Consider the following 25,450-nt stretch of genomic DNA (forward strand, 5'->3'; position numbering starts at 1 on the left):
ATAAGACGTCCGTGTGTTGTGATTGAGTCGGAAATCAGTGGAGAAGGTCCAACAGTTACAGTCCAGTGGGCGAATAACGTCGCAGGTTGCCACAGACTTGGTGTCGTCACGACCCCGCCCACCAGTACGTACATTACGTCGGTCAAAGCGGAAGAGAGTCAGACATCTGAATGTAAACATGGTGACAGGTAGATGAAAAGAGCTCCAAAATGGTCTTCGAAAGCGTCGTGGTAGACGTTCTTAATAGGTTTCTGGGTGACTACGTGGTCAACCTTGACAGCTCGCAGCTTCAACTCGGCATCTGGGGAGGTAAATTAACTCGTTTTGTGCATTTTTTATAGAGGCGGTGCCACTGTGCCCCGAGCTAGTGTGCTAGCGTCAGATTGACGTTAGCTTGTAGCTCCTCAGGCTGTCATATGTCAGCATGTCGCCCCCTCTCAGATGGGCCAAAGCAGTTCGACGGCACTCGAAGCTCATGCCGAATGCTGTTACTACATGAGATACGTTAGTGGATATAAGTTCTCTCAGTATACGTGTTTTTTCAAAGACGATTTCCCGTGCAAAGCTAAATGCTGTCGTTACTGGGACGAGTTTCGCAGGATTAATAAGAGTTACACCCTTTCCCATTTTGTGAGTTTAAAACCAAGAGTCCTGCACACGAGCAAGATGCCTCAAATATATTCACATCGCATCGTAATCTTCTTCCATGGCTACGCTTTGAATCGCTATTTAAAAGGGATTCTCGTGCTCTGGCTTCCTCCCACATTCACCAAAAATGTTAATTGCTGGAGTGAATGCCCATTAGAGTTGATCATTATTGTTGTATTGACAATAGTGAGGATACGCGGTATACAAAATGGATGGTATAGAGCAATTTAAAAAGCTGAAAATGTTTTCATAAGTGAGCAATTCTGCACTTACCCACATTAACGAAACCTTGGGGCAAGTCAACATATTAATTCTCCACACCGACTTTCTAAGCCAATGATTTGTCAGGTATGCTGACCAAAGTGAAACATCCCTTTGTCGTGTTGGAAGCACTACCATATGAAAAACAAAAGGCAATTGGAGCGGCTGCATGATGAAAAACTAACTCTAGCTTATGATAATAATTTTAAAATTATGTTCCATTGTGGTTAATTCTTTTGGGCCATGTCATGCTCGACCTTGACTGTATGCTACTGGTAAAAATGTGTCTGATTCTTGCTCTTAGACAAAATTATGCCACGGGCGTGTTAATAATACTTTTGGGAACGTGGACACTGTTTGAATTGTGAAAAGTTGCATGTCATTACAAGTACTGTATTTTGTGTTGTGATGAATTTTTTCTGGCCTAATTCCTAATTCATCTTCTAAAGTTGATACAAAATCAACAGTGCCTTTGCCTCTTGGGGCAATCACGGTACGGAGTACTGATTGTCTTAAATAATGCACAAGCTTGAAAGCAAGTCGATGGGATTTAATGTCCTTCTTGTTTGATAGTAGAAGTGTTTCTTTAGGCTCTTTATTATACTGGAGAAGGCTTGGGGGAGGGGGTTTTCACTTCCCCCCAAACTCTTCCAGCTTCCACTTTTCTTCTACTGATTTTATTTAAAATAAATTTTGAGGATTTTTTTTCTTCACGACAGATGATGTAAGAATACTTGCTTACATTTGGGGGGTGGAATGCCCCTTTTGCTGAAACATGCAGTCGACAAAAGTGCTCACAAATGAACATTTTCAGTATTCAACTCTTTAATAACCTAAAAAATGAGCCATCAGTTGCATCACTCGGCACATACCTTGAGTTCAAACCTTTCAACGTGGATAAATAACTGCTTTTGCAATGCATAAATGGGCACTATGTCTTTGGCAATGGTCAGCGCAAGCGACTCAGCGATTTGCTTCCAACTGGCTCCTTTCTTTTTATGTGTAAACCAATGTGAAAGTCATTCTGTTTATGTTGTCAATCTCTTCACGGGTATTCGATTTGTATGTATTTTTTTTGTTTACAGGTGATGTCGCGCTTCGAAATCTTGAAATTAAGGAGAATGCTTTGGTAAGTTGCATCCCTAAAATGCATGTGCTGGAATATAGCATTTATTTATCGACCTATCTATTCATTAATTTTTTTTATTCCCTTCTCACAGAGTCAGCTTGACATTCCTTTTAAAGTGAGAGCGGGACACATAGGTGAGATTGTTTGGTTTTTATTCTTTCTTTCTTTCTCAAAGGGTCAAATTTTTTCATCACTGGCTTTATCTCAATAGGGCGACTTGAGCTCCAGATTCCCTGGAAGAACCTTTACACTCAGTCTGTGGAGGCCACACTGGATGGTGTCTATCTGCTCATTGTCCCAACAGCAAGTATGTAAGATTCCCCATCGTGAACACCTGTATTTGTTCCAAAGTCCACCACGGTCTCAGGCCAAACCGATGGGCTGCCATCCCCGCAGGTATCAAGTATGATGCGGAAAAGGAGGAGAAGCAGTTGCAGGAAGCGCGACAGAGGGAGCTGAAAAGGATTGAGGAGACCAAGCTGAAGGTCGCCGAGCAAGGTTAGTCCTCTGTGCCCCGAAACGCAACTCGGTAGCACCCCCTGGAAAGCTGGGGTGGGGGGGGAGGGATCAGCCCTTAACAGCCAGTGTCACCAATCCATATGGAATTTTGTAAACATTTCAGGATAGTATCTAGGACCTTTGTACATGAGCAGGAAGTCTGTTTTGATTTTACGCAACAATTCTCAGCAAATTCCAGGCCGAGTTTTGGTCAGTGTCATTAATTCCGAATAATAGAACACGTTCAAGTTGTTGTGTCCAATTGTTTGTCGCTCTCAACAGCTTCACACAACCACTACATCACTACTACCAAAACATGCTACACACTCCACACTCTTATCATGACTACTCCTTGTAAGGGATTGACAACCGCTGTCAATAAGAGACAAAACGACCCAATGACTTTTTAAGCTTTAACTCCTATTTGATTTGTTTGACAGAGAACCCCACGGCGGAGAAACAGGACACTTTTGTGGAGAAGCTCGTCACTCAGATCATCAAAAATGTTCAAGTCAAGATCTCCAATATCCACATTCGCTATGAGGATGATGTGAGTATTTGAATGTGTTTGTGTGTGTGTGTGTGTGTGTGTGTGTGCGTGTGTGCGTGCGTTTTGTAAAGAAATACAGTATTTTATTAATTAAAATGTGTTAACCTATTTTTTTTTCACCTCAGGTCACCAATCCTCGGTGCCCTTTGTCCTTCGGCATGTCGCTTAGCAACCTCAGCCTTCAAGTAATCTCACTTGACATCCGTTACATCGGGTTAGATAGTTATTAGGGTTGTATTGTTGCATACAATCATCATTTCACATTGCTCAAATCATTTTAATTTTATATTAATTTGTTTTGCTCATGTACTGTGCACACTGCAGCCGACATTGACATAAAATGGATTTTATATATATATATATATATTTTTTTGCAGAAGTACTGTATTGTTTTTAAAAAAAATTGCTGAACCATGATGTTTGGCATGCCAGTTCACCCCCGAATAATATAACCCTTGTTGGTTCCCATAGACCTGTGATGAAGACTGGAACCCGACTGTCTTGGATGAGAATGCCAGGCTTTTCTACAAGGTAGGACATTCTTTGTATTGACAAGGAAGTTTTTGTTATATTATTTAAGTTTGTGGTTGTGAGAGTCTGATGTGAATGTTGGATATCGTTACATAGGGATGCATTGCTCTAATTGCTGCTTCCTTCCTCTCAGTTGGTTCAGCTGGACAAATTGTTTGCCTACTGGAATGTCAACTCGGTGCTTTTCTCAAATCACAGTCCGGATGAGGCTTTGGTGAGTCAAAACGTTTTTTTGTTTGTTTTAAAGGTTTTATAAAGTGTTTTTTTATGTGTCACAGTCTCTGGATAAAGAACAAAGATGCATCTTTGACAGGTGAAAAATGCAATGGAGCTTCTCTTTCTTGTCTTTTTATAGTTATGTCTCCAGAATAGCCTGGACCTCAAATGCTCCCATCCTGCTGACCACGATTTCAGTGAGTGTCAGAAAATATTCCCCCCAACTCCAGTAAAAACATATGCCTTTTTGTTTCTTCTATTCAAAATAAAATAATAATACAGAAGCCAAGAAGAATTTCAAATTGATGTTAACTTACAACATACAACAATACTCACAGGCACATATTTTTCTCTGCTGTGCAGCAACAACAAATTTATAGTTCCAACATTTTTTTATTAGCTCACTTCTTCTTCGTGCTGTTAATTCCTTTGCATCTCTTTCTGTACACTCTTAATGTTGCCTGGCATGTCGTGCCTCAACATGCTGCTTCAGACTTGAATGTATTCTGTAAAAAAATCATACAAAAGTCAATGTCTGCAATAACTTTGTTGCATGAATGAAGAAGCGCCATAAAGCCGGCGAACATTGTCATATGAAACCACACCAATGCACAATTCCTTTTTTTTCTGCGGTTCTACAGTTTTGCGTCCCATCTCAGCGGGTGCAAAGCTTTGCATGAATCCCCGGTCAGATTTGGACTTCTCGTCTCCTAAAGTGGATCTCATGGTCAATCTCAGCGAGGTGGCAATTGAGCTTAACAAACCCCAGGTAGGCAGTGTCATAATCTGTGCACAGTATTTCAATGACATCAACCTGGCAATGAAGGAGTACAAGCGATGCGTTTATACTGCGCAGAGAGCCAATATTTATTGCATTTTTATCCACATTTGGAAGAGAACTAATGGCAATGAAATGCTCTGTCGCCTACCATGAAGCTGATCCTGACCGTCCAGCTTGAGAGCATTGAAAAAAAATTGGCATTGTGTCACTTAAAACATGCAGTGTAAATCGAACATTACAAATGTAACTATGATTCAATGACTCCCGAATGACTCTTCCACGTGCTATAAGCACCCCATCTTGCGGTCAGCAGACGTGAAATAGAACCGGCCTCAGTAAAGGTTGTCCTGGTTGTCTTTCTAGTACATCAGCATCTTGGAGCTACTAGGCTCAGTGGATTTGATGTCACGTAACCTGCCATACAGAAAATACAGACCCGACGTCTTAGTTCACAAAAATGCCAACATTTGGTAAGACACTGTTCTGTGATGTGATTACTTCTTTTGTAATATCCCCCGCGACTAAAAATCTTTTCACTGTGATGTCTACAGGTGGAACTACGCCATCACGAGCGTTCTGGAGGTGGACGTGAAGCCTCGTCTCCACATGTGGTCGTGGACTCGCATTCGGCAACACCGCAAGCTGGTGAAGCACTACCGCGAGCTCTACAAGATCAAGATCACCAGCAAAAAACCCAGTGAAGAACTACTCAAGGAACTGCAGGTGGGCTGACAATTAAGAGTTAAGAGTTGCGAAAGCAGGTTTTCCCCAACCTTTATTCAACCAAGGCACATTCCAATTCCAAAAATATTGTATACTGTGAAAAATGGTGCTCTTGTTTAAATTTGCTGATAAATGTACTTACTCTGTGCAATATTTGGGCCCTTTAAGCATAAAGCTACCTGTACATGATGAGTATGTTGTATAAATAGCAGCAAGCAGATCAGGTTAATTCTACATTATGGCATAGTAAGTATTTAAAGTGCATTTCTTTGTTCTGCCGCTCACTTCACATCACTGGCATAAGTCAACGCTTCACCCTGTCAACAATTTTCGTTCGTATGTGTGTGTTCAGGAGCCGGAGAAGACACTAGATATTTTTAACATCACACTAGCCAGACAACAGGCCGAAGTGGAGGTATAGTAATTTCTTATTATGCCTGCCATTGAATTTGAGATGCGGTAAAGGTTTGCTCATTTTTCATATTTTGTTCATCTTCTCAGGCGAGTAAGGCTGGCTTGCGTATTTACCGTCCGGGCTTGAAGATGGAGGAAGAGGAGTCTCAAGGGTGGATCAGCTGGATGTGGAACTGGGGGGCGGAGCCTGACTCTGAAACAAACGAGGTCAAGAGCACAGGAGGAGGTAGGGTTGAGGAAATGGTGCTTTTCCACTTATATCGGGTTTCCTACTGAAACCAATCCCTTCCATCAATGTATTTGCAAACAGGCTTTGATGAGCTGTTAACTCCTGATGAGAAATCCAGGCTCTACACTGCCATTGGATACAGTGAGACGGCCGCTAATTTCATTTATCCGAAGGATGTGAGTATTCTCCAATAATCCACAAATTGCATCTTAAATCCATCCATCCATTTTCTATAGTGGTTGTCCTCTCAAATGAGCTGGAGCCTATTTTAGCTGACTCATAGGGCACATATAGACAAACAACCATTCACACTCACACGCAAGAACAACTTATAGTGTTCAATTAACCAAATGTATATGCTGTTGGAGTGTGGGAGGATAGTGTTTATGAGTAGCCTGCCATTTGAACACAGTGGATGTTCAGCCAGCCTAGCTGGTATGTCATAGTCCGAGAACAATTTCACCGAACATTTGAGTATGCTCTGTGTCACTTGACGCTAACAGTGTACAACTGTGATCGATATTTTCTTAGCTTTTGGCGTTTCAGTTTACTGTGATAGTGCTTCTGTGTGGTCCATCTTATTTTCATTGCTATTGTTGTGAAAGTGCCACAGAAATAAAGATGCATTGTATTTTCTCTTTTCTAGTTTGAGGACTTAAAGGGGAATTTCCACATGGAAAAATTGAGCGTCTCCATCAAAGACCGCAAGGACAAAGATGAAATCATCAAGTTGACAGTCGGGGAGCTGATATCCTCTCTGACGCAGAGATCTGGAGCACAAGCCATCAAGTGTGTCTTATTCATAGACACTGTTTAAATGGCCATCACCAAAAAGTTTGTTCAGTTTGAGTCATAATAAAGAAAAAAAATCTCTGCAGATTCACAGCCGAGCTCAGTTTGTTCGAGATCACGGGTCAGGCAAGTAACCGGCCCGCTCCCACCCTCCTTTCGTCCAAGACGGTCAGCATGGGAACAGGAACTCCGCTGCTCAGCCTGTTTTTCGAGACGAACCCTCCAGATCAGACTGCCAATCAGCGGTTCTTTGCTGAATCGCAGCCGCTAGAAATCATCTACGATGCCGTAGGTGCCTTCAGCTGTAATTCATTGTCGCAAGTGACAAAAGTGTTAACATGTCTGCGTGTATTCTTCGTGAGTGCAGATGACGGTAAATGCCATGGCCGCATTCTTCAGGCCTCCTGACGACCTGCAGCTGGACGAACTCACCAACGCCACGCTGATGAAACTGGAGCAGTTTCGAGACCGTACAGCCACTGGTCAGTTGTTTAAACAGCAATAATCAGAGGAGCCAAACAAAAATATCATAGGATATGAAATGAACACACCTTCACACTGGTGGACAATTAAAAATATTTTAATGAACCTAATATGCATGTTTTTGAAATGTGGGATGAAGACACGATGACATGAGACAAGATTCAAACCAGGAACACATGCTAACTACGATCCAATCTCTTGCCTCAACAATAACTGTAAAAGTATATTTTAAAAAAAGAAACTGTATACATCAAAGGTTGAAAGATAGACTTCAGTTCATGAAGATTCTATTGCATGTGAACGACTTTGGCTTTTTGTGGATTTTCACAGGGTAACAATGATGCAAAAAAGAGCAAAAGATTATCTTGGCTCCAAAAATGAGATGCTAATGAGCATAGCGCAAAAACCAATACATGCTACTCCATCCTGGCTTCTCAGTACAATATGGACACGCACATAATTATGTGTTTTTCACAGATTTTAAAACAGGTACAGTGCGTACACAGACCTCCACCTCGACCATTCTAATTAGAATCCACAGTTCAGTTTACACCTCCGATCCAGAATGAACATATCATTAGTAGCCATCATTCAAGACAATCAATGTTATTCCAAAGACGCAATCTTGTATCTTTTGTTGCAGGACTAATGTATGTGATCGAGACGCAGAAGGTGCTGGATCTGAAGGTGAACCTGTTGGCCTCTTATGTCATCATCCCACAGACGGGCTTCTACGACGGCACTCAGAACATCTTGCTGCTCGATCTCGGACACTTGCAGGTGAGGATATGTCAGCAGGGAATTTTCTTAAAGCTTATTTTAAAAACATGTGTTTGTAGATGTCCAGTCAGTCCAAAAAGAATCTGCCTCAGCTCTCAGCGGTCTCTAGCAAACTCGAAGACATCATGCTGAGAGCTTACGACAGCTTTGACATCCAACTCAGCAACCTGCAATTCCTTTTCAGTAAACCAGGTACAAAATTAGTACATTAGTAAAAAAAAAAAGGCCTTGTCGCATATTTACTTTCTCAATGTGAATATAAAGCTAGGCATTCTGTTGTATGAATGCCAACGGTTGCAGACACAGTGTAACTGATTTGTAAAACCTTTCCCTGCTATAGACGGCGACTGGAAAAAAGCCCGCATGCAGAGGCAGTCGCCGCTCCACATCCTGGAGCCGGTGGATTTGCAAATGGAATTCAGCAGGGCCATGGTGGTCAAAGACTCACGCATGGCAAAGTAAGTGTAAAAATGAAAAAAAAAGACAACAAATTTATAACGGGTGATGGTGTGTTTGAATCCAATTTAACCATGACGTGGCTCAAATTGACCTGTTTTAATGATTAAAAACACTTTGTAAGTATAAGTACACTCAGCTATCTCTTTCTCTACCCCATTTTATAATGGTGGTCCTGTCACACGCAAATGAGCCACTGCTCATCCTGCGCACCCCTGGACTGTTGGGTCAATGCAGAGTTCGACTTTTGTTTCCAATACCACTGATGGCTGAAGTATTAAAGAAAAAGGTTTTTCGTGCAACGTCGGCTTCACAGTGCAGAGGTACCGGGTTCGATTCCAGCTCCGGCCTCCCTGTGTGGAGTTTGCATGTTCTCCCCGGGCCTGCGTGGGTTTTCTCCGGGTGCTCCGGTTTCCTCCCACATTCCAAAAACATGCATGGCAGACTTATTGGACGCTCTAAATTGTCCCTAGGTGTGATTGTGAGCGTGGATGGTTGTTCGTCTCTGTGTGCCCTGCGATTGGCTGGCAACTGATCCAGGGTGTCCCCCGACTACTGCCCGAAGTCGGCTGGGATAGGCTCCAGCACCCCCCGCGACCCTAGTGAGGATTAAGCGGTTCAGAAAATGGATGGATGTATGGGTATGTAACCAAGAACATAGAACATTTTTTTTGTGTGTTTTGACATACTCGTGCTCGGCAGATCTTCACCCATCGTAGCTGCCAAGTCGTGGCATAAAAATTCATTGTGTGGATGGCATTGTGTAAATTATATTCACTGATGTGTCACAGTGCAGCCCTACTGTTAAAAACTAAAATTCATAATGGGTCACTATGCCTTTTTAGAAATGGGCAACTTACAAAAGATTTACAGTTGTTGTTTCATTTCACACTTGATACGTGGGCAGGCACTGAAGATAACTCTTTGTGTATAAGCTATTTAAACAAATCATACTTCCTCTTTAACTCCCCCCAGATATAAACTGTCTGGAGAGCTTCCTCTGCTCTCCCTCCGAATCTCCGACGTCAAACTTCGAAGTGTTCTGGAGCTGGTGGACAGTATCCCACTGCCGCAGACGAATTCTGCTTTGGCCAACACTGGCGTGCCCCCACTTTCAAAGGTACGCGTACCCGCTGGGCAACACGACCCGGGAAATAACCTAAAGCATCACACAAATTAACAAGCAGATGTGCAACCATGCGCTATTACGTAGCCTCGAGACTGAAAGTATATATTCAAGTCTGTTGAATGTATAAATGTCTAAAGCGTGTGGCAAGGGTAAAACATTTTTTTCCGATGTTATGTGGTGTCTACATTGCACCTCTTGTGAGTGGGTATGGAATGTATCCCTGCGATTAACGAAGCTTCACACTATCCAGTATTGTCTTTCAGTTGGTGAAAACAAGCTTGCAGTGTGCGGTCGTTAACACTCACTTTCTAAAACTGGCACATTGTTATTTTTCAGTCAAGAGTGGGACGTTTCGGATATTCATGCTTAAATACAGGCACAATTGCATTGCTACACATTTGTCACAGTGTTATATATTCGTAGAACTTGTACTGTCTCCTAAGCCCAAGCAGTTCACACCACAATTGTCAACGAGGAGACATCTGCAGTTGACCGACAAGCGCTCCTCTCTGATTTTCGAGTCATGTGAGACCATCAGTATTTCTTCACTTGGTGAGTCACATCATCTTGATCCCTCTTATTGTTTACATTCACACGCACTGTTATGGGATGCTAATTGGTTTTGGTCTCCTCAGGGTCCGAAGAAGATTTGTTCTACGACGCCCCCAGCTCTCCTATCACGGGGCAACAGTTCTTCCCCGACAGTCCCATGCCGCTGCGCTACGCCGACCTGAACAGACGAAAGGGTGCCGCACAGGAGGAGCGTCAGAAGAACATGACTGACTTTATCATGACGTTTGAAATCAGCGAGGTAATGTTGTTCCATCCATCAACTGTGAAATTGCACAGCCAGGTAAATCTCGTTCATTATTTTTAAACCTGCATGTTTGTTTCAAGTTCTCTGTCCAGTTGTGCCGCCTCATTGGCAGCTGTCAGGAGGTCACGGTGCTCCACTTGGAGGTGGAGGGCCTCGGCACTGAGCTGAAAATGCGCACCTTCGACATGACATCCAACACTTACCTCAAGGAGATCTGCCTCAGGTGTCCCGAATATACAGGTCAGTATTTTAGCCCACAAAATGGCTCAATCCTGCTCTTATGTTTGGGTTAGGTCGAAAGAAAGGGTGCACCCTCGACTGGTTGCCAGCCAAGAACAGGGAACACATGGACAAGCATTCATATTCAAATTCATACCCGTTTAGCCTTTTATATCACTGTCGGGTCAATGTATATGATATACCATGTAAATACAAAGGTATTTACAATGTTAACTTCCATGTTCACTCTTGTGTAGATTCCCAAAACAAGGAAATTCAACTCATCACTACTTTGGATAACACAGAGGTCGATATGCTCACACTAGAGTATATTAAAGTAAGTAAATGGCTTGGAAGATGCTTTTTCCAAGTACCCCCTTTTTAAGTGTTATTATAATATAACTATTGATGATCTATTTTTAGGCTGCGAAAGACGGGCCGGAGTTCAAGTCCCTACACAACAACACAGAGCAGCTACTCAAGGTAAAGTTTGATACACATACTGATTGTAAACATATGAAGCATTTTTTTTGTCCTTCAACATTTTTCCGGTCACTTCATGTTGGCTAAGAGGAAAAAAATCACTCTTCGCACTCTCCGCACCACAGCATAATTTCTCAGGATAATCTTTTATCGACAGCCGATAACCGGGCCTTTGCTCATTTTGATATGCTATGCGTAAATTTGGCCTAATTGTCGGTGTGCATGTACACTGGACCACCGTTATTCGTGGGAAATAGGAACCAGCCAATAACAAAATTCCCTGTGTAATTCATGTCATCAGAAGAATTGTTGAAAAAGTGGTATATGGGGGGAAAAACCTCCAATACCTGTTTTCTGTTAACAATTTGAAGCCCTCCTTCCAGCCTCCGAAGAACAATCTAAAAGAGTGACCAGGTGAATTCATGTTTGAAGAGCCGCAAGTGTGCAGGGTTCCACCGTTGTCCCGAAAAAGGCAAGGTGGGACTCTGCACTCGATGTTCACCGATGACTATAAATATATGTGCCGTCAGGTGACTTTCTCATCGCTGGATGTTAATCTCCACACGGAGGCGCTCCTCAACACCATGCACTACCTCAACGGTCTGGTGCCGCAATACACCCAAAGGGAGGAGAGCGAGCAGGAGGAGCTTCACACCATCCGTGAGGAAGACGAGCTGGACGAGGTGGACGAGGGCAAGACGGAGGGGGCGGTCATTGCCAAGAGAAAAAGTACCATAAACCAAAACTTTTTTTTGGGGGGGGGGGGGGATTTGACCAGTTTATTTCAAACTAAAGCATACCAATTTACTGTTTTGAATTTTATCTTTCTGTGATGGAAACAGTCTTTCTCTTTTAATGGGTTCATGTGCTCTCACAGCACCAAAGAATTCCAAGACCACAGCCATCATCAATATGCACCTCCGAGCCGATCTGCGCTCTCTGAAGGTTTACATTCGAGGACGGCAAGAAATGATCTCGGAGATCAGAATCGAAGGTACCATTCAAGAATTGACGATATAGTTGTACACTTTACATTGAGAAACTCCTTCCCTCAATTTCCTAGGACTGGTTTTTGAGGTTCTGATGAGGAAGCGAGAGATGAAGGTCTTGGCCAACCTGAAGAACTTCATCATGTTTGACTGTCAAGAAACCGCCTTCTATAAGAAGGTACAACAAATGCTTTCTCTTCTCCCCTTCATGGCTGCCACTTTAACTTTTCAACCCCTTGCCGGATATCTCTGCACTTAGGCTGTGTCTATAGCAGACAGGGAGGTGTTTGCCTTCCAAATGATCCAACACACTGACGCGACCGAGGGAGACGCCTACTTTGACATGTCTCAGGTTGACACCACAGTTACGTTGACAGTGGGATGCATCCAGGTTGTCTTCCTCAACAAGTTTTTGTCCTCCATACTGGTGAGAATCGCACGTATTCCTGCCATTATGACCTATTGTGTGGGTTCCATCAGTCAAGTATGAACAGCGCCCGCAGATAAATAAAAATGAAATTATTTGTTATCATATTTTGCCCATCCCTTCGTGAGTTGTCGTGTCACCCTGGCCACCCCACTCAAAAAGCTTACTCTAGTGCTCCACCCCCGCAGGCATTCATTAACAACTTCCAAGAGGCAAAGGAGGCTGTCGCCGAGGTGACCCAGCAGGCGGCCGAAAAGGCGGCATCCGGCGTGGTGAAAGAGCTGTCGGAGCGCAGTACTCGCGTCTCTCTCAACGTTCACTTCAAAGCGCCCGTCATCTTCGTCCCGCAGTCGTCCTCGTCCCCCAACGTCCTGGTGGCCGACTTGGGCTTCCTATCGGTCAAGAATCACTTTGCTAAGCAGCCCTCGAAGAGTTACCGCAAGATCCCGCCTGTGGTGGACATTATGGAAGTCAAGCTCACGGACCTCAAGATGTACAGGTATGACTCCACGTATTCATTTTTTATTGCTTTTTTTTCAACACGTGTCAAAGCTGAAGCATTTTTTACCCAGCGTGGTGTCAAAGTTTGATCATCTTTTTGTCATGAAAAAGGGATTTCAAGGGCCCAGTCATCATCATTAATTCATTTTCTACGCAGGACGACATTTGTTAATGGAGTGTTTCGGGGTGAAAGCAACCTTTTGCAGCCAATCAGTCTGGAAGTGGAGATCCAGAGGAATCTTTCGTCCAACTGGTACCACAGCATACCCACCATTGAGATCACAGCTCATCTTATGCCCTTGAGCGTAAGTTCTATATATATTTTTCTAGTAAAAGAATAATGTTGTGTGCAAAACCTCAAGAGCTGTGAAAAACCTTCAGTTCATCATGTAGGACACGAGGGCCAAATAGGTTTAGACACCAAAAGTATGACTGAGTATTTTGTATTGTTATTCTTTAAGATTGTCAGATGCAGCTTCCCACCTGTTGCACAATTGTGTAAAACGTTTGTTTAATTATTTATCATGGACAAAAGAAGGCAGTGGGTCATAAAATTCTGAGTATTTTTTTAAAAAAGAAACCCTGATTTGAAAGCGACTTAAAAGCTTCTCAAGTCAAAATTCTTGTAAATATACATTCTGAACTCACATTTTTGTGAATGGGGAAATGAGGGAGATCTGTTCGTAAATCTAATTGTCATCATGAGAAATCTATGTGATGATCATATTGTAAATATTACCGGTATCTGACAATGGTTTATCTTGTTAAACTGAAAGAGGATTTGATTTTCTTAAGCAGTACTGATCAAACTAGAGGTAAGGAATTAAACTAACAGTGTAGATATTTGAATGGGCCAACGTAGTTGGCTCATTTTACAGAAAAAGTTGGTCTCACCGTCGTTTTAATGCTCTGTCTTGTCAAACAGTTGATCCTCAGCCAGGATGATATGGTGGTTATCTTCAGGACTCTCAATGAAAACCTCTCGGAGAACTCGAACACTGCCACCGCCTCTGCACCAATTCACACTGAAGACTCGACAGCTGATAAGGGATCCCGCAGCTCGGGAAACACAGAAAGAGCCAACAGTAAGTTTTCACGAGTTGGCCAGAAAGTTAGGGAAAAATCTCCTCAACATTTTTGATCAATTTAGGCAACACAGTTGTGACGGCGGCTGTAGTGGAGACTCGGAAGAATGTCAAGCTGAAGACAACCCTGAAAGCGGACTTCAAGATTGACTCCATGGCGCTGGTCTTATTTAAGCCCAATATGAATGAGGTATTCAATTACAAGTTAAAAAAACAAACACAGGTGTGGCGTGGTACAATATACAGCCACAAAAGAAGGTAGACATGAACAATCTAATCTGATCCAAGACAGGAGACAACAACAAAAAATGTATACAACTCTGCTATTTATTTTTTTTGCCAATATTGTAATGCACACCAAAGATTAGCAACCTCAAATGTTGTGGTAATGCATACAATGACAATAAAGGTAATGTAGAAAAACTAAAGTGCTTAAAATATATATGAAAATGACTGCCTTGACACACATTCGAGAATAATGCTAAAAAGCTAAATTGGTTAAATTAATTGGTGGGGCTTGGTTTGCTCACACTGCATTCATTTTCTCCAGCTTCTCTTTTTGGAGCCACACGATAATGAGCTGAAACTGGGCGAGTTCACCTTGGGCACCATTTCCACCTCCTTTACCATGTACTCGGACAGCTCCATGAAGGCCACCGTCCGTCTGGCTACCTGCCTCCTCGATGACAAGAGGCCAAATCGCAAGACAGTCAGCCCAAGGTACGAGGGTTGCGAAGTGAGCCCGGTTCCCGGTTACAAATACACGGTTCCCATACTAAACTCATTCACGGCCGTGGACTGCCAATTTCCAACAATTTTTTTTGCCAAGCATGTTTTTCAACGTGTAGGTGTGGCGGACGGAGGGTGTCACCGGTGCATTGTCCCATTTCAGGATGATGGCCATGCGTCCCGGAACGGAAAAAAACATGATGGTGGAGGTCAACTACCGGCGGAGCCACGAAGGCACCAACCTAGACACGGTGGTACAGGACGTGTACCTGTGCGCCAGCATGGAGTTCCTCCTTACTGTGGCAGATGTTTTCCTGAAAGCCACCAAGCAAGGCTTTGCTGAAACACCTCAAGCCAAGAAAAACCCAGCTCCGCTAGATAAAAACAACATCCCTGCCCTGCCAGAGGAATCAAGTGAGTGAGTGGATTGGAGACAAAGCGGAGACTGATGGACACCTTCCCTCTAAAGTATTTATAATAATATTTAAGATATTTTAAACCCTGAATACTCAACATCCTTTGATCCTAAAACTGTTTAATATTTCAAAGGTGAGGTACACTTGTCAGCCACGGGCACCCTGAGTTGGAATCTGCTCTGTGGCACCTGAAGTAAAAACATGTCATGCTCATGAATGATCTTTGTTGATATTTGCGTCACAGTTCCGTCTCCAGCCGTCGCGCCAAAGTCCGAGATGAACGTCGTCGTGCGAAACCCAGAGATCGTGTTCGTGGCCGACCTGACGCGTGCCGACGCGCTGGCCCTGGTGATGACCACGCAGTGCGAGTTAGTCATGAAAAGCGACGCAGAGAGTTCAAGGATGACGGCCGTCATCCAAGACCTCAAGGTTTGATGCTGTTTGCGTCATTGCCTTGCCCGGCGGGAGTGTTTTTGAGATTTTTTTTCTTTGTCTATTTTAGGTGGTGGCGTGTCCTTTCCTCAGGGAGAAGAGACTCCACAACGTGACCACAGTTCTGCAGCCGTGCCAGGTGTTCTTTCAAAGTTCTCAGTCCCCAACATCCCCGCAAGCTATGGAGATCACTATCAATTCTCTCTCGCTCAAGGTTGGTCATGACTGCTTACTAGGGCTGTACACGTATTCGGATGTGTTGTTACTGTTATTCATTCCTGTATATTCTCACATGTCTACTGCTTTATCCAGGTTTCGCCCATTATCATCAAGACGGTCATCACCATCCAGTCGGCCTTTAACCGCACTATGGAGACCACAGAGGAGATTGAAAGTCCTGTCCCTGTGGACATGTGGGAGAAACGGGACTGGAAGGATCTCAAACTATGGTTCTTGGAGGAGCAGGGAGAAGCCAGCATGAAAGCAGCAGCCCCACTCATCCCACAGGGGGAGTCACTTAAGGTACAAGCCTCAATTATAGTTAGACTAAAAGAAGGGTTACCCTTATTTAAAAGATTGTCCATCCTTCATCTCCAGATGGACATCAAATCAATCTGTGTGACGTTGGAGGCTGGAGTGGGCCACCGCACCGTGCCCATGCTTCTGGCAAAATCCTCCTACCAAGGAGATGTCAAAAACTGGTCCACACTCATTAACTTGAAGAGTGAACTGAATTTAGAGGTAAGACAAGTGTAGTAGTTTATGACAGATGCAGGCTTATCGTGTTTTGGCCATGTGTCCCTTGGGAGGAAACCAGTGTACCCGGAGAAAACCCACGCAGGCATGCTCAGAACATGCAAACTCCACACAGGAAGTCCGGAGCCACAGTCGAACCCTGCACCACTGCACTGCGAGACTTATGTGCTAACCAGTAGACCTCCTGCCGCATGAAATGTTTAAAAAATGAATTTTGAAAAATAAACTAATGTAAGTTGTTGAGAGGTGCCCAAAAGGTTGTCATCATGAGATAGTTGCCCTTTATGAAAAATAATTATCCCAAAAATTATTTGTATTTATTTTAGTTGTAATATTGTGAGAAAAAAACATTGATTTAGTTGGAATGTTAGATCTATTTGCACTTGAGAAATAAATAAATAAACAAGCACACATAAAGAACAATCTTAGCAATATGTGTGTACGGTGTTGTAATGGTTAGTACATCTGCCTCACAGAGTGGTCCTAGGTTTCAATCCTGTGTGGGATTTCTTCCCACATTGCAGAAGGTGGCGTCAGTGAGTGTAAATGCTGCCACCACAGTGTACTCTGCCTCTCACCCAAAGCCAGCCAGCCCTGATAGCCTTGAGATCGATCACATGCCATCTCCATAAAGTCAAGCGCGATAGAAAACGGACGGATGGATTGTGCAATTTCACATGTTCAATATAACATTTAGGTCCATTATTACAACGAGGTGGTGGGTGTGTGGGAGCCGCTGCTGGAGCCGTTAGAAGACGAGATGAGAGATGGATTCCGACCCTGGAAATTGGAATTCAAGGTCGTCATACACTTGCATGTTCTAAAAATCATTATTTAAAATATAGATTTTGTGTTTTCTTTTCTTCTTATCCATTTGTTTATACACATTCATTACAAACTATCATAAAAGCAGTTCACGTAATGTTAACAAACAACAACATCCTATGCTTGCAGACACTGTCATTTACTAATCACCAATAACTATTTGAGGCACAAGAATTGCACAAATAATTTTAGTAAGTCCCGGTAGTATTCTAATTCCAAACATGATTACTTTTACCTGAAAACATTGATTGAAATAAGTTTTGTTTGAAATCAAGCAACTCTGACTGATTGTTTCTCACTTGAACAAGCAGATGAAAACAAAGCCATTGAAGAACATCGAGTGGGCCGATGAGGTGGATTACAATGTCCCCGATTACAAGACTGTCATTTTGATCAGCAGCAAGGACCAGCTCAATATCACCCTCTCCAAATGTGGACTTGCTATGCTGAGTAACCTGGGCAAGGTGAAAACGGAAATATCCGACAGCATAATCTGTTCGGGGATCTTGAAACGACAGTGTATCCCCACAGGCTTTTGCCGACGCTGCCAAAGAGACGGCCGGGTGCTTCCAGAAGGACGAGGCTCCGTTCGTGGTGAAGAACCGCCTGGGCCTGCCCGTGTTTGTCCAGTACAGCGACATGTTTTCCCCGGTGGCCACGCACAGCAACGACCATATTGTCGAGCTTCAGGATGGCCAAACGCTCGGGATGGACTATTCCGTCACCACCGAGTCGGACCAGTTCTCAGCCATGATCTCGCTCAGTGAAAAGGATTTCTACATACAACCGAGTACGTAAAACTATCTCAAATGTATTCACTCATGTATGTGACATTTAAAGACCCTGAAATCATGGCTAAAACAAGGCCCAGTAATGCACCCGGCCGGGCATGAGTCACCCGTAATTCATGCCTCGTATTAAAGGGTGCTTGAGTAAGTAAATACTTAGTGAGCTCGATAAAATACTTTGCTCACCAATGTTGCAAATGCTCTCACAGCTCCAGCGGGTCACACATCAGCCAGCATGATCCCCTTGATTAAAGTTGGCCGGAGAATGTACAGTGTCATGCACGAGGTGTCGGGAGTCACGCGCTTCCTGGTCTGTCAGGTGTATTCCGTGGAAGGCAGCAAGTACATCAAGATTCGCTCGCCTTTCCAGGTACGACAACGCGCACGTGTGTCTGTTGCACGTCGCAGAATATTTGCATTTGTTTATTTGTTATTTATTTTTCTTTCTCGTTTCATCAGATCATCAATCATTTCTCCATCCCCTTTAAAGTGTTTGAGGGGTCAACATATTTGGGTACCTCGTTACCCACAGAGGAGTACTGTGTCCCTCTGGACTCGTACAGGTAACTGTACACCTTTATGTATTAATACAAAGCATTTTAGTCATTTTGGTCATCACAAGTCTGGCCTGTGTTGACTACAAGGGGCGGGGCAAAGGGGTGGCTTCATGTTGAAGACGGCAGCAGCACTTGACCATCACCAAAACTTATGTATGCGTTCATGTGGCGGAGAAATGGTCAAACACAAGTGGCTACCAGTGCATTTCAGCAGAGACACACTAAATACGGATGTTGCCCCAAAAAAATTAAGTAGAAGGGGAAAAAAAAAGTCAGACACTGTCATGACCTGACACTTTCGGTGACCAAAATGAATTATAGCCAACCACACAGTCAGTCGTGGCATGAGTCACACCACCGTCTCTCCTCTCCTTTCCTCTCAGGTCTGAGCTGAGCCTGCAGCCGGTCACAGGTGAAAACGGTGAGCAGTTTGAGTGCTCGGAGGGCTTCAGCTATGACGACATCAACCCCCAGCAGCCCAAGATTCCCATTCAACAGAAGTGCCACCGCAGCGGCAATCTGGGCGACGTGCTGACGGTCAACATTGTGCCTGTGAAAGACGCAGTGACGTTTAAAGACACAGGCGGCATTGGGGGCAGCTTTGACGTGCCATATGTTCTCCATCTGTGGCCTTGTGTCCTGCTACGAAATCTGCTGCCTTACCCGATCACCTATAAACTCAAAGTATGGCTTTACTGGCAATCTGCATATGTCCAAAAAGGCATTACACTAAACTGCGGTCTTCTACTCAACAGGACAGCAGCGAGTGTGAAACAGAGTCCACGTTGAACCCGGGCCACTCCGCCCAACTTCTCACTGCCGTCATCAACCAATCCAGCCTGGACCTTCGCCTGATCGACTACCTCGCTCAAGACTGGTCTGCTCAGTACAGGTCTGAGTTCCCGTATACATGTACTCCAACTGCTGTTTTTGCTTTTTTTTTTTTTCTTCCTTGCCAAAATATGTAATGTGCTCCCATGTGGGCTATCAGAGCCACAGTTGCGACATACTTTCAGCTGTTTTATGGTGAAAAAATAAATTCAGCCAAAATCAAAATATACTTTATCTTTTTTTTCCTGTCGAATCGTTTTCAGTTTAATTAGTTTTTTTGTAATTAGAAATGTGTATCAAGCTATCTGGCACTCTAGTTTCACTTGTAATAAAGCATTCTGTTGTCAACAGCCTGTGCAGTGAGCAGGAGGAAATTGCCTTCATCGTGTTTGAGTCCCTCCGCACGGAGGAGGAAGACTACAGCGAAGGGATGGAGAGGCGGCGGGCTGAGCTGGACATCGCCGTGCACGTCAAGCACGACCAGGGCCAGATGGTGGTGGCCATCCACTCACCATACTGGATGGTGAACAAGACGGGCAGACTGCTGCAGTACAAGGCGGACGACATCCACCGCAAGCACCCGCTGGATTATGAGATGCCGCTGCTCTTCTCCTTCAAACCTCGTTACTTCCTGAAGAACAACAAGGTAAAGCTTGGAAATTGTTGAGAAATCGAACCATTTCAAAGGTTAGAGGATGTTTCTCGCCTCTCTCAGGTCCGTCTCATGATCTCTGAAAGCGAACTCTCTGATGATTTCTCCCTGGATACCGTTGGGAGCTACGGAGATGTGAAATGCAAAGGCCAGTATAAAGATTATCTGGTGAGTGTCTGTTAAATTTTTTTTTCTTAATACTCATTAATTTGATTATTATTGGATTAGAGAATTGGGGCGGGAGGTGTGGCTCATGAGTCATACATCCTTTGCCCACCCCTGATCTAAAATGTCCTTAGGTGTAAATGTGAGTCACAAATTTGTGTGCGATACATGACCTGCGATTGACTGGCAACTAGTCCAGGGTGTATGCCCCCTCTCACTCAAAAGCCAGCTCACATGTCACCATAATGAGGACAAGCACCAGAGAAAATGGATACATGAACAAAACGCCACCTGATCCATCTCTCTTCCTCCTCCATCAGGTCGGCGTGAAGATCGACACGAGCAGCTTCAGTCTCACCCGCATCGTCACCTTCATGCCATTTTACATGCTAGTCAACAGGACTCAGCAGACTGTCCTCATATGTGAGGAGGGCCAGGAGAACTGGACCGTAGTCCCGCCTGAACAGGTGAGAGCCTGTATCCTTCGGGCCGTATTTATGCATGATCTTTCACAATTCAAAACAGTTCCCAGTACTTTAAACCTTAGACAGATGCCATGAATATAGAAATAGTCACTGTTATGTGAGCATAGGTATATTGACAAATAATTTATATTTCTGCGCTTACCATATGTGTATGCAATCTTGTCTGTGTATGTGCGTTTTCACATGTTCATAAAAAGTGAATTATTTTTCACTGTGATTGCACCTATTCCTATCGTGAAGGTAAGAAGAAAAAAGGAATAGACACGAACTGCTCACCCTTTTAAAACCGACTGACATGGTTTGTTTGTTTTTTTTGTGGTCATACTCTTTGTCTTCTAGTCCGCCATTCCGTTCTGGCCTGAAAATGATGCCAAGCTTCTGAAAGTCAAAACAGAAGGCTTTCTGTCTCCGCCTCTCACCATCAACTTCACACGTCCAGAGAACTGCTTATTGCTGCGCTTGGATAACACTGTAAGGACAATAAAATGGGTGACTGGTTGAGTGTTAATCAAAGGAAACATTTTCTTGTAGTCGACAGGATTATTATTAATTTTTTATTTTTTTTTTCATAGGTGGGCGGTATCATTGTTGATGTCAATGTATCGGACCACTCGGCCACCATCCGATTTTCCGACTACCACGATGGCGCAGCACCCTTCCTTATCATCAACCACACTAAAGACCAGACCTTGAAGTTCTATCAGAGGTCAGCCACAAATGTTATTTTCATTATTATTCTATTGACAAACTTATTTCCTTTTATGTGTTGACAAAACGCCCAAAGGTCACACGGATCTCCTGGTGAATATATACACACCAGTTTCACTGTTGACACAAAAGCGCGTGAACATTTGTATTCATAACAGGATGTATAAGAAAGTCTCAAGGACCCAATCTTAAAACTGAACAGGAATTCAGGCATTTTGGTTTTAAGCAGCTATTTCATGACATTTACTTTACCAAGCTTCACCCAAAATAAGTCCGCTTGGACTCATCATCTGGCAACGCTTACTTCCAAGGCTTCTAACCTCCACCTTGAAGGTCATTTGGATGAATCACCATTTGAAAAGGGGCGTGCAAGGGGTTGCTCATTACTACTCGCAGATTCAATCGTGGTTGCAGTTGCTGTGTACAGTGGTCCCAGAACACTGAATATGGTTCAAGTATGTGACAATGCTTCAGAAGTGCTCCGCTGAATAAGTCATAAGGCCGTGCGACTTCCTCCATCATAAAAGTGCAAGACATTAGAGTGTATGGAGAGGAAGCCGTGCAACAGTCAAAATGGAAGTGATTCAGATGCGTTTTGCGAGGAAGTTCCCTTTTGTGCAAGTTTTTCAAGTATAGACATATTTTACACACGTTCTGTATGTATTTGTGTTGTGGGTCATGCAGCGTACAGACTGAGATCCCATGGGTGCCCAGTGAACTGCTGGATCTCTCTTTCTCAATGGAGGAGGCCAGGTAGAAAGGAGGAACGAGTGTGATGTCATCTAATCCATTCCTTTATGTCAAATCATCATCCGTGTCAAACCATGAAAATCTTGCAGCGGAATTGCTCCTCATGCATTTTCCAGTGATTCTCTTGTGTCAATTCTGCTAATACCTCTTCTCCATGATTGAATGTTTGAAACAGCTTCTTTGGACTGGAGGGTTGCCGTGGTAATACATTCTTGGTGGCTGGGTGCTGTCATATCGTCGCGCTTTGTGTCTGCATGATGTGCTTGCTGTCGTTTGCAATTAACCAAGGGAGTGTTTTTTTGTTTGTTTTTTGTTTTTCCAGTCTTTGATGGCTTTTGTTTGTTGTGTTCAGCTCCCAGAAGGCAGCAGAAGAGGAGGAGGTAGAGGCTGGGAAAGCCGTGCATTACACTTGGGCCAAGCCCACGGGCTCCCGGGAGCTTTGCTGGAGGTGCGGCAAATATAGCGGGAAGCTGAAGAGCGAAGAGGTGTGCGTAAAAACACGTCATGCTTTTGGGGAAAAAAAACTGTAGAGCAATAAGACACTTGATTGGGTACACGTGCGCATCTAAGGTTGCCCAGTGAACGCTGTCGGCGACTCACGCACAACTGTCAATTGCTTGACGACAATTGGCTACATCTCGTTTTGACCTGCAGCCCCCCTCATCTTGCATCCACAGGATCTGCGTGAGGACCTGAGGAAGGACGGCAAACTTTTTGTTATCTCCTTTTATGAAGGTAATGTCAAAACTGCACTCATCCAAGCCCACCTGGTCACCGAAGCCCACCCTAATTGTGTTGTTGTGGTCTCCAAGGTCTCCAGCGCGTGGTGCTGTTCACAGAGGAACTGCGCATCTACAAGCTGCTGTGCGAGAGCGAGAAGGCACAGTTAGCCGAGCAGGAAATCATCCTGTCGCTCTACAACGTCGGCGTTTCACTGGTCAACAACAGCAGCGGCCAAGAAGTCTCCTACATCGGGATCACCAGGTACGTCACCCGCTCCCATGTCGTGTCTTTTTATTTTGGTGCTAACCGCTGTCCTGTTGCAGTTCCGACGTGGTGTGGGAAATGAAGCCCAAGAAGAAGAACCGTTGGAAGCCCATGGGCAATGAAGTGGCTGAGATGCTAGAGAAACGCTTCAAAGAGTACATTGAATCCGGATCCATTGACAAAGCCATCGTCGACCTGGACAACAGCTTCCAGGTCAGACGCATATCCCGAACTATACAGGATATCTACATCAATAAGTATACCTCTAGCTCTAGAACCATATCTGCCAATGTATTTTTTTTTCAATAATTAATTTTGAACCTTAAGGGAAATTCAGTTAACACTGCTCAATATTTTTATGACAGTTATGCTATTTTTCACAAATTATCTTTGAAATGTGTTTCAATCATTATATTGCATGTTGGTGTTGTTCTCTGGCAGGTTTGCCTGTCTCCCAATGGGACGGACATGCGATTGCTGCAGCCGTGCGACGCCCCTCTCAGAAGGCACTTCCAGCCGGGCGTCAAGGTGGAGTACAGCGTCTCGCCGCGCCAGAGCACCTACCGGGTCCAAATCCACCACATACAGGTCAGACTCAAGTCATTGGGAAGCCAATTTGCTCCAGAAAAACAATGGGTCTTCACTCTATTTTGGACGTATGTTGCACAGATCCAGAATCAGCTCCCAGGAGCCATCTTTCCCTATGTTTTTTACCCGGTAAAGCTTCCAAAGTCTGTCACCATGGACGCAGGTCTGTTGAGCTGACTGATGTTTTGTCTGTTGTTTGTGTCTGTTTTGACCTATTCCATCATTTTGTACAGAACCCAAGCCTCTGACCGACCTAAGCATCGTCACGAGGGCAGCAGGCCACTCTGACATCTTCCGCATCAAGTAAGGATGCTCTTTTAATTGCCATTTTTGGGCTTCACTATACTCTACATTCTCCCTTCACATTGTTGGTCAGTTTTCACGGCTTAAATTGTAAATATGTAAAAAAAAAATTATACTACAGAATGGCAGCATTGGGCAAGGATTAGTTGTTGTTTTTTTTTTTTTACAAGTTTACTCAAATCACCAATAGGATGGTCAAGAGAATAATCGATTCTTAAAATATTTCATAGCACCGTCATCTTCTCCTCAGGTACTTCAAGGTACTGATCCAGGAAATGGATCTGAAGCTGGATCTGGGCTTCCTCTATGCAATCCTCGACCTGTTTACCCCAGAGGATGCCAGCATCATAAGCGTCCAACAGGAGGTGCGGTCCTCCCGTCGTATAGTTTGACCGACAGCTTGAGTGCTCGTGTCCACTCACGTTCTGCGCTTCTGCTTGCTCTAGGTGGAACTGTTTGAGAAAGATGTGGAGTACATTAAGACGGAGCTGAACCACGTTTCCTCCGCTGATACCACGCCCATCAGTCTATACGAGTACTTCCACATTTCCCCCATCAAGGTACAATGCCAATTTACGATGTTATCTAAAAACAGATGCCAAAGGGGCGAGTCTTGTTTTTGTGTTTTTCTGCATGTTTATGCAAAAAATGATTACAAATAAATAGTACATTCATTTGTGGAAAATAAATAGAAAACAATAGATGAATAATTATATTTATGGGTCCAAAACATGGTTAAAAAAATTAATTATGGGAAAATATTTTCCAGAATTAATTTGAAGGACAAAATGTTTTAAATACACAAAATTAATTTTTGAGAATAATTTAAACTATATTACTTAGATTACTCATTCAATCTATATGGAAATCATTTTAAAATATAAATTCATGAGAAAAATGTTTTGAAATAGTTTACGGTCAAAATTATTTTTTTTAATTATTTAAAACTATGTTACTAAATATATTAATGGGAAAAATGACTTAAGTGTTCTGACATTCATGTATGAGGAAAAATGTGTTGGCTGTTAAAAAAAGGCCTCTCTAATTAACATCTTACCCTGCAGGTCAGTTAATTATCAGTAGTATATGTTTAAAATTATTTCTTTTTACTATTCAAACTCAAAACTTCAAAAAAAATTTTTGTGTTTCGTTAGCTCCATTTGAGTTTATCTCTGAGTACGGGTGGGGAGGACGGCATGAAGGAAAAGAGGGAGAGGGAGCTCATACCTGTCCAGTCGCTCAACCTCCTGCTCAAGAGCATTGGCGCCACGCTCACCGACGTGCAGGACGTCGTCTTCAAGTATGTGCCACTAATACGGAACAAACGAGTCACATCA

At 43.6% G+C, this 25,450-nt stretch overlaps 1 protein-coding gene across 2 annotated transcripts in view; it reads left to right on the forward strand.

Annotated features, from left to right (window-relative positions):
• Window positions 1-126: 126 nt before the first annotated feature.
• vps13a (vacuolar protein sorting 13 homolog A) overlaps window positions 127-25,450 on the forward strand; it is a 31,561-nt gene continuing 6,237 nt past the window's right edge. The window contains exons 1-65 of one of the 2 annotated variants that reach the window (XM_052068433.1): window positions 127-309; window positions 1,995-2,038; window positions 2,130-2,172; window positions 2,250-2,345; window positions 2,435-2,536; window positions 2,977-3,086; window positions 3,212-3,271; window positions 3,558-3,617; window positions 3,751-3,831; window positions 3,973-4,030; window positions 4,475-4,602; window positions 4,978-5,084; window positions 5,166-5,337; window positions 5,690-5,752; window positions 5,839-5,977; window positions 6,062-6,156; window positions 6,627-6,769; window positions 6,859-7,060; window positions 7,140-7,254; window positions 7,899-8,035; window positions 8,095-8,227; window positions 8,376-8,493; window positions 9,467-9,611; window positions 10,064-10,172; window positions 10,256-10,431; window positions 10,518-10,677; window positions 10,914-10,993; window positions 11,080-11,139; window positions 11,670-11,868; window positions 12,017-12,133; window positions 12,203-12,306; window positions 12,388-12,555; window positions 12,744-13,054; window positions 13,214-13,361; window positions 13,982-14,141; window positions 14,207-14,331; window positions 14,692-14,861; window positions 15,034-15,284; window positions 15,531-15,715; window positions 15,789-15,932; window positions 16,031-16,240; window positions 16,316-16,459; window positions 17,172-17,273; window positions 17,611-17,763; window positions 17,831-18,089; window positions 18,297-18,457; window positions 18,547-18,650; window positions 19,028-19,328; window positions 19,400-19,536; window positions 19,827-20,121; window positions 20,191-20,295; window positions 20,613-20,759; window positions 21,117-21,248; window positions 21,350-21,483; window positions 22,170-22,238; window positions 22,588-22,720; window positions 22,913-22,970; window positions 23,048-23,219; window positions 23,282-23,435; window positions 23,664-23,810; window positions 23,892-23,973; window positions 24,044-24,113; window positions 24,364-24,478; window positions 24,560-24,673; window positions 25,268-25,413. In XM_052068433.1, the coding sequence (XP_051924393.1) occupies window positions 210-309; window positions 1,995-2,038; window positions 2,130-2,172; window positions 2,250-2,345; window positions 2,435-2,536; window positions 2,977-3,086; window positions 3,212-3,271; window positions 3,558-3,617; window positions 3,751-3,831; window positions 3,973-4,030; window positions 4,475-4,602; window positions 4,978-5,084; window positions 5,166-5,337; window positions 5,690-5,752; window positions 5,839-5,977; window positions 6,062-6,156; window positions 6,627-6,769; window positions 6,859-7,060; window positions 7,140-7,254; window positions 7,899-8,035; window positions 8,095-8,227; window positions 8,376-8,493; window positions 9,467-9,611; window positions 10,064-10,172; window positions 10,256-10,431; window positions 10,518-10,677; window positions 10,914-10,993; window positions 11,080-11,139; window positions 11,670-11,868; window positions 12,017-12,133; window positions 12,203-12,306; window positions 12,388-12,555; window positions 12,744-13,054; window positions 13,214-13,361; window positions 13,982-14,141; window positions 14,207-14,331; window positions 14,692-14,861; window positions 15,034-15,284; window positions 15,531-15,715; window positions 15,789-15,932; window positions 16,031-16,240; window positions 16,316-16,459; window positions 17,172-17,273; window positions 17,611-17,763; window positions 17,831-18,089; window positions 18,297-18,457; window positions 18,547-18,650; window positions 19,028-19,328; window positions 19,400-19,536; window positions 19,827-20,121; window positions 20,191-20,295; window positions 20,613-20,759; window positions 21,117-21,248; window positions 21,350-21,483; window positions 22,170-22,238; window positions 22,588-22,720; window positions 22,913-22,970; window positions 23,048-23,219; window positions 23,282-23,435; window positions 23,664-23,810; window positions 23,892-23,973; window positions 24,044-24,113; window positions 24,364-24,478; window positions 24,560-24,673; window positions 25,268-25,413 (8,762 nt within the window). In that variant the 5' untranslated portion in view covers window positions 127-209. The remainder of the gene's footprint in view (window positions 310-1,994; window positions 2,039-2,129; window positions 2,173-2,249; window positions 2,346-2,434; window positions 2,537-2,976; window positions 3,087-3,211; window positions 3,272-3,557; window positions 3,618-3,750; window positions 3,832-3,972; window positions 4,031-4,474; window positions 4,603-4,977; window positions 5,085-5,165; window positions 5,338-5,689; window positions 5,753-5,838; window positions 5,978-6,061; window positions 6,157-6,626; window positions 6,770-6,858; window positions 7,061-7,139; window positions 7,255-7,898; window positions 8,036-8,094; window positions 8,228-8,375; window positions 8,494-9,466; window positions 9,612-10,063; window positions 10,173-10,255; window positions 10,432-10,517; window positions 10,678-10,913; window positions 10,994-11,079; window positions 11,140-11,669; window positions 11,869-12,016; window positions 12,134-12,202; window positions 12,307-12,387; window positions 12,556-12,743; window positions 13,055-13,213; window positions 13,362-13,981; window positions 14,142-14,206; window positions 14,332-14,691; window positions 14,862-15,033; window positions 15,285-15,530; window positions 15,716-15,788; window positions 15,933-16,030; window positions 16,241-16,315; window positions 16,460-17,171; window positions 17,274-17,610; window positions 17,764-17,830; window positions 18,090-18,296; window positions 18,458-18,546; window positions 18,651-19,027; window positions 19,329-19,399; window positions 19,537-19,826; window positions 20,122-20,190; window positions 20,296-20,612; window positions 20,760-21,116; window positions 21,249-21,349; window positions 21,484-22,169; window positions 22,239-22,587; window positions 22,721-22,912; window positions 22,971-23,047; window positions 23,220-23,281; window positions 23,436-23,663; window positions 23,811-23,891; window positions 23,974-24,043; window positions 24,114-24,363; window positions 24,479-24,559; window positions 24,674-25,267; window positions 25,414-25,450) is intronic. The other variant, XM_052068434.1, reaches the window with a different exon arrangement.

This window comes from Hippocampus zosterae, chromosome 6 (genome assembly GCF_025434085.1).
Source record: "Hippocampus zosterae strain Florida chromosome 6, ASM2543408v3, whole genome shotgun sequence".
Lineage (NCBI taxonomy): Eukaryota > Metazoa > Chordata > Actinopteri > Syngnathiformes > Syngnathidae > Hippocampus > Hippocampus zosterae.